Source organism: Pygocentrus nattereri, chromosome 6, assembly GCF_015220715.1.
Source record: "Pygocentrus nattereri isolate fPygNat1 chromosome 6, fPygNat1.pri, whole genome shotgun sequence".
In the NCBI taxonomy this organism is placed as follows: Eukaryota; Metazoa; Chordata; class Actinopteri; order Characiformes; family Serrasalmidae; genus Pygocentrus; species Pygocentrus nattereri.
In genome coordinates, this window is record NC_051216.1 from 9,434,418 (window position 1) to 9,445,431 (window position 11,014).

At 41.5% G+C, this 11,014-nt stretch overlaps 1 protein-coding gene across 2 annotated transcripts in view; it reads left to right on the top strand.

Annotated features, from left to right (window-relative positions):
• Window positions 1-5,872, top strand: part of kansl1l (KAT8 regulatory NSL complex subunit 1-like) — a 46,360-nt gene extending 40,488 nt beyond the window's left edge. For both annotated transcript variants that reach the window (XM_037539151.1, XM_017707352.2), the window contains exon 16: window positions 5,627-5,872. In XM_037539151.1, the coding sequence (XP_037395048.1) occupies window positions 5,627-5,869 (243 nt within the window). In that variant the 3' untranslated portion in view covers window positions 5,870-5,872. The remainder of the gene's footprint in view (window positions 1-5,626) is intronic.
• The last annotated feature ends 5,142 nt before the right edge of the window (window positions 5,873-11,014 follow it).

Sequence of the window (11,014 nt, forward strand, 5' to 3'; positions counted from 1 at the left end):
ACGAGGGGCAGGACTACAGATACCAAAACAAACGCACATGGACTAAACCAAAACACAACACATGGACAGGACTGGGAGGGGCCAATCGTGACAGGCTGGTGCAGCCTTGAACCCTGCCTCCAGCGTCCTCATTGAGCCTGGGGAAGCACATGCGGTGCTACAGTACCCTACATCAATAATGCATTTAGTGTTCCTAATATAGAAGCTATTGTTCTAGAAATGTGGCTGTTGAGCTAAGCTGGTTGAACATGCTTGGTACTGCCTAGGGCAAGGCACCAACCAAATCTCGGTACTACCATGTACCAAAACGTCACAGAAAAGGCCCTGTTTTTAACACTTTGGATGAAATTTACATGATAAAAGGTTATTTGAAGTATTTAAAAATTCATTACTATATTTAGTTGTTCAGTCTGGTTATTGTCAGATCAGTGGTAATGATTAACACTATACCTCACCACTGGAGATGTATTTTTTTCCATCTTTATATTTCTTTTTGTTTTTTTAACTACAGCATCCAGGTCAATTGATTGTCTTTGAACAGCAATTGAGTGCCAGGAAGAGGGGAAAAGATGGAAAGAGGGAATTATTGTTAATAAATAATCATTCTTACTTACTTGCCTTTTTTGTACCAATTAGAAAAAGGTTTCAAATAAAATATTTTTAATATTTCAAATAAAATATTTTTAATATTTCAAATAAAATATTTTAAAATATTTTTTAAATGTATCAGATCGATATCGAAACATTTAACATGATTCACAGCCCCGATCATGCCTGTGCAAAGAGCCGTCTTTGTGGTGCGATACACATTTCTGGACATTCTCAGACCACACTGTCGGCTTTTGCACAAAACAGCTTCAGCTTATGGCAAAAACACATGAAAACAAACTTTGTGTAACGTTCTGAATTCTGTTCTTTATGTTATATAAGGTGACAGTATACTACGATCACCACTTTTACCAAACTGCACTTTTTTATCTTCTGTCGGAAGATAAGGCAGTTTTTGGCTTAATTGCCTGTTGTCCTTTATATTGTGTGTTAATTTCATGATGAATGCAGCAAAAGAAACAGCCCAAAAGTTATACGGCCTTTTTCCTGTAAAGTTATCATTTTGGAGATGGAAGGTTTTCGTCCGATAGCAGCGATATGCATTTTGCTAACAGTAAACTTTCACTCATGCCACGTTTGCTCCTGCACCCTCTTCAGTGCTGTCGCCTCACAGCAAGGAGGGCCTGGGGTAGATTCCCCGTCCGGGCAACCAGGGTCCTCTCTGTGTGGAGTTTGCATGTTCTCCCTGTGTCTGCGTGGGTTTCCACAGTCCAAAGACATGCAGTCTGGCCGATTGGACATGCTAAATTGCCCCTGGGTGTGAGTGTGTGAGTGTGTGAGTGTCTGTCTGTCTGTCTGCCCTGTGATGGACTGGCGACCTGTCCAGGGTGTATCCTGCCTTCCGCCCGAGGACTGCTGGGATAGGCTCCAGCACCCCCCGCGACCCTGACGGAGAAGCGGCTTAGAAAATGGATGGATGGATGGATGGATGGATTGATATTACTTATTATAGTGTTGATTTATTTTATCATTCATATTATCACTGTATATAAGAATAAAAGGAAAGTACACCTCATACCACCCTACCTTACAAAATCCTGACATTGTATGAAAACAAACCTGTGAGTGTGTATTGTTGTGAATAGTGTGTGTATCGTGTAGTTTAATGTATTATGTGTGTAGTGCTGTAACCAGTCTGTATTTTTGTGTGCTTTGAATGGCTCTTTAACAGCACTGCATGATTATGTAGTGTCTGTCTGGCAAGGACGCTTGACTGGTTCCACTCAGACTCCACTCAGAGCCTCAATCAGGCCGAAGCAGTTTCCGTAGCATCACCTCTGTCCATGCACCCACGCGCATACACAGAGACTGATGACAGGGTCAGCCTTCTGCTCAGTTTAGACCACATCAATACAGGAGGTGTACCGTAAAACAGTTAGAGACTCTGTCAGCTCCTGAATCAATAATGCATGTACTGCCCTTGGAACCAGTCATACTATCTGCACAGCCTGAGAAGGAATGGCATTCCGAAATGTTTCGGAGGCCTTTAGGGAGACATTTGTGTGACATTTTTAGGCTTTGGGAACCATAAATGCCTAAAATGAATTTTGCTCTGCTTCACTGAAAATGTACCTGCATATAATGTAATATGTTATGCATGTATTAAATAATTGAATAGGAAAATAATCAGTGACACAAACATAAATAATTAGTTAACGACACTCTTAAAAGTGATGGTTTCTCAAGGGTTCCATTATGAAGAAAATGCCACCATGAACACTCAAAGAACCCTTTGCATGATTGAAGGGTTCTTCAGATTGATGGAGAGTGTGCTGTAGATGGTTCCATATAGAACCTCTATTGTTACAGACCTGACATCGTAACTATAATACAGGGGTGTCAAACTCAACCACATTAAAACATCTCAACAAATCCATGGGCCTGAGAAAAACAAATGATTTGGAACACCTACTGGCCATTGTTTATTTAAAATACGTAAAAACTTCAGCCGTAAAATATAGGCACTTTTAGTCAACTTTGAAATATTACATGAATATTTGACATCTTCAAAATTTAAATGTCCCCAGGTGCCCTTTCTTTTAAACCTACCTCTTTGCTTAAGCTAGACGCCTGGCATAAATTATTAAGACTTGGGCTCAGTTTCTGAGCTGCTGAGCTGACGTTAAGTGTTCATGTTGGTTGAACTGCAGCTGAAATGCAGTTAAAGTATTTGGTGATGTGACTGGTGTGGAATTGTGTAGAATTAAGGTGTTACCGCTGTCCCATGGACTGCTGTTGGGGTAAAAGAGTCAGAGCGCACATTACACTGCAGTGCATGCTGGGGACTGTAGTGCTGCACACTGTGAAATGGGAATATTATCCATCCATCCATCCATCCATTTTCTAAGCCGCTTCTCCGTCAGGGTCGCGGGGGGTGCTGGAGCCTATCCCAGCAGTCTTCGGGCGGAAGGCAGGATACACCGTGGACAGGTCGCCAGTCCATCACAGATGGGAATATTAATAGAACATTAAAACACCTTTCCAGGATTGTGTTGCGGGTCTGAACTGGCCCGTGGGCTTTGTATTTGACACATGGGCTATAGAAGAACCCTTTATGGTGCTATATAGAACCCTTATTCTGTATAGTCAGGTTCTATATAGTCAGGTACTAATGTTCACTATATAGAACCATATAAAACATTCTCCATCCATCTGAACACGTTCCCCATGCAAAGACCATGGAAAGGGTTCTTTGAGCATGCATGGTTCTATACAGAACTATTTTCCTTAATAAAGGAACCATCTTGAGTGTGTATGTAATTAATTATATAATTACATCTGAAGAATAACCTAAAACAAGAATACTAACTTTACACTTCTAGAGGTTAACCAGGGCCACATTATGTTTTTATTTACTGTCACTATATTGGAGCACGCAGCGATTAAGCTGATGTGGTAATCAGTTTGTAGCCACTAGTTTTTAGGCTTATTTTTTTTTATGGCTCATTCAAGCTGCAGGATAACAAATGCATGTTTTACTGCACATTAAGTTGATTCATCACAGGAAGAAAAACTTGGTTGCCAGCTGTTAAACATCTGCCTAGCATTGAACCAAGGTAATGAACAACTATTTGATTTCTTTTATGGCTATAACAGCTAAAAAAACAGCCCGTTGCACTGTGTGTGCACTGATACTGCAGTCCAGTATTTTACCTTATGTCTGAGGTTATCTCACACACACACACACACACACACACTAGTACACCTGCAGCCTCTGTAGTGTCAGATCTATTTTTATAGGCTAGAATGAGCTCCTTTATCTTGGTCGTGCAGTAGCAAAGGTTGCTGTAGCTGAAAGGTGACAGTATCTCTGTATGCTGTGAAGGTCACTGCGTCTGGTGGCGTGATCTGTTTAGTATGTGACACACATCCACTTGTATTACACTGTAATGTGTGACTTTTGCACTGACAGGTTTTGCTCTACGAGTCACCTCTACCCTCCTTACCTTGCGGCTTAGCTGATGCTGGTTGAAAGCTGGCAGGACTCTGAAGTAGGCCGCAGAGTGTATTGTTTGTTAACTGTTGTTGCGACGTTGGCCTGATATTGCAAGAGGTTGTGGTATGCAAATTAGCCCTTTAAGTCCAATCATAATGTTTTTCACTGTGTGCTGCAGGGCTGCTTGGTTAATCCTGTTTTTATCTGTGGTTGATCAGTCAGTAACAGCCTATCAGAGTCAGCCCCAATACTGGCAATTTCTGAAGCATGTGCACTACTGAGTGATCCTGCCAGTAGATGGAGCTTGAGCAAAGCAACATGTCAGCAGTGTGGGATTATTTCTCGCTTGAGACAATCAGTAGTAAAAATGCTGGATGCACAACCAGCAATGGTTTCAGTACATCAGATTTAATTTTGCATTTAAAAGTAAAACAGGCTAAAGATCACAACTACATTTCATAGCTCTAAAAACACTAAAATGTGAAGTTATCTAGTCGGTAAAGGCCATATATTCAAGCTTATTAACTTTTATATGTGACACAGAAAACTGCTTTTACAAAAAAAAAAAAAATAATGGAATGGGGTGTGTGTGTGTGTGTGTGTGTGTATGTATATATATATATATATATATATATATATATAATACACACACACACAGGCCACTTTATTAGGTACACCTTGCTAGTAAAAGGTTGGACCCCTTTTGCCTTCAGAACTGCTTTAATTCTTCGTGGCAGACTTCCAACAAGGTGTTGGAAACGTTCCTCAGAGATGTTGGTTGGTTATTTGAGTTCCTGTTGCCTTTCTATCATCTGGAACCAGTCTGGCCATTCTCCTCTGACCTCTCACATCAACAAGGCATTTTCATCCACACAACTGAGCGCTCACTGGATATTTCCCCTTTTTCGGACCGTTCTCTGTAAACCCTAGAGATGGTTGTGCGTGAAAATCCCAGCAGATCAGCAGTTTCTGAAATACTCAGACCAGCCCGTCTGGCACCAACAACCACGCCACGTTCAAAGTCCCTTAAATCCCCTTTCTTCCCCGTTCTGATGCTCGGTCTGCACTTCAGCAAGTCGTCTTGACCACCTCTACATGCCTAAATGCACTGAGTTGCAGCCATGTGATTGGCTGATTAGCTATTTGTGTTAACAAGCAAATGAACATAATAAGACCTAATAAAGTGGCCAGGGAGTGTATATTTTAATTATAATTTATTAAATCTCACATCACTGGCTTAGTGTCCAGCAACTTTATCATATATTGCATTTCCTGTCCATATCATACAGCCTTAATGTGCTGTGACCAATTACAGTTTCAGACGGACGTTTTATGAATCAAGATATTCATGTAATCAAGCAAAGGTCAGTTATTTTGTTAAAAATAGTGCTGGTCAGTCTTTACTCGTGTAATATTATTTATTTATCCATGCATTTTAATATACTGAAGTGGCAATAGGTAGCAGTATAACCACAGTACTAGTATTTTGTCTGTCATGCAGCCGAACTCTCCACCGTATACAGTAGCTCTTATGAACACTTGTATGACCCAGATTTTGCTTTCTCGTTTGTGTCTGTGAAGCCCCGGCTGCCGTGGGAGAAGCGCGCGTTCCCGTTGTCTAAGGAGCAAGAGGGTGTTCTGATATGTGAAGAAGAGGCCGGTAAGGCAGTGGATGCCCTCTGGGCAAAGAGAGAGGAGATGGAGTTAAGTCTGTCAGATGGCAGCTGTGAGAACCGTCTTTCCTCTTTCTGCTGTGCTGTCACTCCCAGCCCTGCTGGACACACGGGGAATGGCCATGTTGGGTTTACCACTGGAAGCAGCTGACCGGTACACCTCTCTCTGTCTCTGCATAGACCAAGCACTGTTCAATGATATTGACAGGTTTTAAATGGAGCTAGGCGATATGGAGAAAAAATCATTGCAATAAATACACTGTGTCCAAAAGTTTGTAGACACCCAGCGTTTCTTCTGAAATTAAGGGTATTAATTGGGAGTTTGTCCCCCTTTGCTTCAGTAGCAGCCTCTGCTCTTCTGGGAAGGCTTTACAGTAGATTTTGGAAAATTGCTGTCAGGCTTTGAACCTCAAGAGCATCAGTGAGGTCAGGTACTGATGTTGGATGGTCAGTTCTGGGTCACTCCAACTCATCCCAAAAGTACTGGATGGGAGCTCCATCACTCCTAAGATTGCAGCTCCAGCGCTTCACAGCCCAATGCTGGGGGGCTTTGTACTCCTCTAGCTATTGCTTGACGTTGGACATGGTGGCTCATGTGCAGCTGCTGAATGCAGAGTGTCCCATTCTGTAAACAAGCTGTGTGTGTGCAGTTAAACGCCTGGGTCAGTAGGGGGTGTACCTTAAAGTAGCTGAGTTCACTAATTAGAGATGGTGTCTAGATACATTTGGACATACAGTGTATTTTAGCAAAATATTATAATCACAATAAATGTGACTGAACAAGAAAAAAGGAGATTACATTATATCACTTTGCAGCACTTTTCCAGTCAACAAATGATTATAGTGTAATAAAGAAATGTTGAATATGTAAATAAGTGGCCTGAGTTGGATGTAGAAAGCATGTGGGTTTAAGCACAAGATAAACAGACTGAGCACTCTTTTCAAATAAGCGTTGCAGTGCTATAATGAAATGATTGAATGTCAAATTGAAAAATGTTGCAGCTCTTGATTTTGATAGCTGATTATTGCACCGCTTCACATTTAAAATGTTAATTCATTTTTTCTTTTGTAACATTATTGCTCTGCACTTCCCTTTTTTAGCTCTGTCTTCTCTGTTCATACAGAAAACAGCCCACCTGTTCAGTACTACCGGACCAGCCGCCCACGAAGACGTCACACTGAAAAATCAGAATAATCTGATCATCAATAGAGATACATTTTATCATTTAATTTTCTCTGGCACAATAGTTAAATATACTGATCTTTGATTTTAATACTAAGAGCAGGACCTCTACGTGTGTGAACAGCTCTCCAAGCTAGAGATATTAGCTAATAGCTCATTATAACGTAAAATATTTATTTTTATAAATTATTTTGAACATGCAGTACTATTTTATGGTTTTACCAACTCGTAGTCCTGTGTTTTAGCCTCTGTACTCAATTGTAATAAACAGATACATGTTTGTTTGTTTTTCCTTCTGTTAAACGACACACTGTGTTTAGTCTTGTGAAGTAAACCTAGATTTCTTTTACCATTAAGAAGTTTCTGACTTTTAATATTAGAGACTCACTGTTTCCATAGAAGCGCTGTTGCCTCACAGTAAGTAGGGTGTGGGTTCGATTCCCCGGCCGGGTGACCGGGGTCCTTTCTGTGTGGGGTTTGCATGTTCTCCCCGTGTCTGCGTAGGTTTCCTCCGGGTTCTCCGGTTCCCCCATCACAGTCAAAAGACATGCAGTTAAACTAATTGGACATGCTAAATTGCCCCTGGGTGTGAGTGAATGTGTCTGTCTGTCTGTCTGTCTGTCTGTCTGCCCTGCGATGGACTGGCGACCTGTCCAGGGTGCATCCTGCCTTCCACCCGATGACCACTGGGATAGGCTCCAGTACCCCCTGTGACCCAGAAGGACAAGCAGCTTAGAAGATTGTGTGGGTGTCTGTGCGCATTTCCATTGAATTCTGCAAGTAGACCAGATCATCATTTTGTCTAATACTGAGGAATTTTAATGATCCATGTAAACTGTAATACATTTCTGGGTTTACCACAATGAAAAGGCTGAAAAGTTCCATGTTATCTTAGATTGCGAGTCGTGACGTATCGCCAGCCAGAACTTTCTCCAAACTACTCCACGCTTAGGTTGGAATTCGTGTGGTGAGATTAGATTGTAACTTTTCACATATTTCAAAAGCCGCTTAGGGTTCAGGATTTCTTAGTTTTAGATTTCTTTCATGGGACTACATGCCGTCAGACCCCATAGAGGGTCCTCTTCAACCCCTCCAATTTATTTTACCTTTATTTAACCAGGGTAATCTCTTTGACAAGTGAGCCCTGGCCAAGAAGGCAGCAAAGAAACACCACAAAATCAAATCAGTGTCAAAACCAAATTAAACGTAAAAATTAATGTCTGATTTTTGTTGATAGGACAAAATGTCTCTTAACATTTGGGTTGCGACTCCTGACTTAACCTGGCTTTAATGCAGAGCCGGTTGGATTTCTCGCTCATCCAGCTGTGTTTTTGTTATGTACCGCCACAGACTGTCCAAGCGCTGCACTTGCCCACTTCCAATTTCCGCCTTTGCGTTCCGTCAACATTACGTTATAAATTAAAATGATAAATTAAAGTCAATTTTTTGACATCTATGAATTGATTCAGAATCTTTCACGTCCGCATCACGATGAATCTAAGAATCGATTTTTTTCCCGCACCCCTAATACAGTTCTTTAATAATTATCTTAAAATCACTCAAGGAACTAAATTGGTCCAATTTCAACTGTTTTTGCAGATCGTTTAATGCAGATGGAGCACTGTAACTGCAATCTGCTTAGGCATATTCAGACTGTACTATTAGAACTTCCAGCTGAATATAACTATTACAATGTAAATTGTACCAAGACTTGTTTGTTGGTGTGAATGCAGGCATATATGAAGAGAGCTGACCAATAATCACTTTGTACACAAAAGTTATCCAATGAATTTACTTTTGCACTGAAAGTACAGACCAACCAACCATTTCACCAAGTTCACAGTGATGAGTTGAAAATCAAACGCATGGTATGGGTCTTAATGCAGAATGATCAAAAGAGTCCATGAATGTAATGTTGTCTTTGAGGTGTACCTACAAAAAAATATCACCATAATCTTCAACTAGTGCCACTCCAAATACGCACCCTAGTCCAACACCATGTGAACTTGGTAATTCCGGTCAAAATCTTCAGGACCCCACCTGATCCATCTAAATATCACCTTCAGGAGCCCTTGAAAAGTCAGATCTGTAAGAAGAGGTGTGCTGACAACTGCAGGAGACCAAGCTGGCTTCTCTGCCTGGCTTCCACTGTTTTGCAGCGAGTGTCTGAGCGCAGCTACCCTCTGGTGCCACGACAGTTTTCCAGCTTTGTGAGCTGATCAGGATATCAGAGTCCACCATGAGTTCTTGCCATTTTTATTAGGCATGAATAATGAGTGTAATACAGTGGTCACCAGCCTTCCTTGTGGAGATATACTTTCCTGCAGAGCTCAGTTCCACCCTGTATCCAGTAAGCTGCACCACCCCTTAGTTAATTAATCTGATCCAGCCAATCAGGGACTTAGGAAGAGGTTGATTTGCTGGAGCAGGTGTGGGAAACGGTGTTTGGAACTAGGCCCTGTAGGAAGGTATATCTCCAGGACCAGGTCTGGAGACCACTGGTGTAATACTTAGAGAGGCCACAGGGAGGCTCTGCTAGGTCAGAGCTTTTTCACTGTGAAGCATGAAGCTTTGTCATGTTATGTCACCAGATCAGGGGCCTCCATATCTATGGATAGGGGGTCTTAAGAGCATGGCCTCATATATTGGCTGGTACCACATGCAATTATGAGTACTCTACCAAAATGTTTGCGATGGTACTTTTAATATTCCTAGAAATAAGCGTACAGTATACCAGTGTAATAAGTGACACTTGGTAGTGCAGTCATTAGGATCAAGATTCCTGTATATAAGATTTCTAGAATCACTATCTTATCCAGAGTGTACCAGTCAGGTCTAATAGCCTTTTAAATATGAAATCTGAATATCACATTTCAGTTCCTTTCAGATATATTGCTCGTCTAATCATGCTTTGTTGATCTCATGCATTAATGAAAATAATCCTGCCCATGAATCATCAGGATTTATAGATTTTTGTCAGTGGAACCACAACTGAAACTGTGATATTCCATCATTGGGGTCTTAATTAATGCAAAGGTTTCAAAAATAAAGCAGAACTTAAGGGTGGGCGCAATGGGAAGTGCCTCACGATTATGGAACGTCGTTCTGCCCCGCCCCTTTTCTCTTGTTCAGGGCCTTGTTTGAAGACCAGCTCACTTCTGGAGTAAACAGTCTAATTTCTTCAGCCTTCAGTTCTCAAATTGAGGTATTAGAGCATCCTTAAAGCCCTACGATGATGAGAGATGATAGTCAAGACACAAAGTAAAGCTTTGTGTAACTTTTAGCTGTTATCTGCCCAAACAAAGAGCTAGCCTAGCTAGCAAGGTGGGTATGAGATTGGCAAGCATCTCATATCTTTAATTGCCCGGCTTCCTTTCCTTCCCTTGCATTCATAATCCTCCCTGTAATGACGAGGAGATGAAGGCGATATAATATCCCTTGTATGTATGTGTATTGCAGTGGTTTCCAGCCCTGGTCCTGGAGAGCCACCTTCTAGTTCTGTCCGCAATCTGCCACACCTGCTCCAGCTAACTGACTTCTTCAGAAGTTCTTGATTGGCTGCAGTAGCGTTGGGGAGCACCTGAGATGCAAACTCCTCACTTTTTGGCGAAATTCGCCGTTTTGAGATCAAAATAGGTGGAGACGTTATAAATGAGGAGACCGGTCACTGGTCAAGATATGACTGAAAAAGCTCATAACGCTGCACATGGCATCTGTTTACAGAGAAAGTCACGCCCTTCAAGAAAAATCAGGTTGCTGGTTGTGGAGCGTGCCTGGAGAGCTCTCACTTATTGTGGAGATCTGAAAAAGATCATGTTTTTTTGGCTACAAATGGAGGTTTTTGACTGATTTTATCAGTAATTTCAGCAATGTTCAAATATTTGGTCTTGAATGGCTGTGTATAGCTACCCAGCAGCATTGCAGAGACGCCAAGTGAAAAGACTTTCCTATAGGACTTTGAAATAGGTCACCTATGAGATTCCTGCAGATCCGAGTTTTTTGGAGGTAGAGGACAGTCGTTTAGATGACAGAAGTTCAGAAAGACTTATTTACTTTCTCTGGACTGCATTTTTTTCCACCCGCATTTTGCAAAGACCTGTTCTACTGTACCTC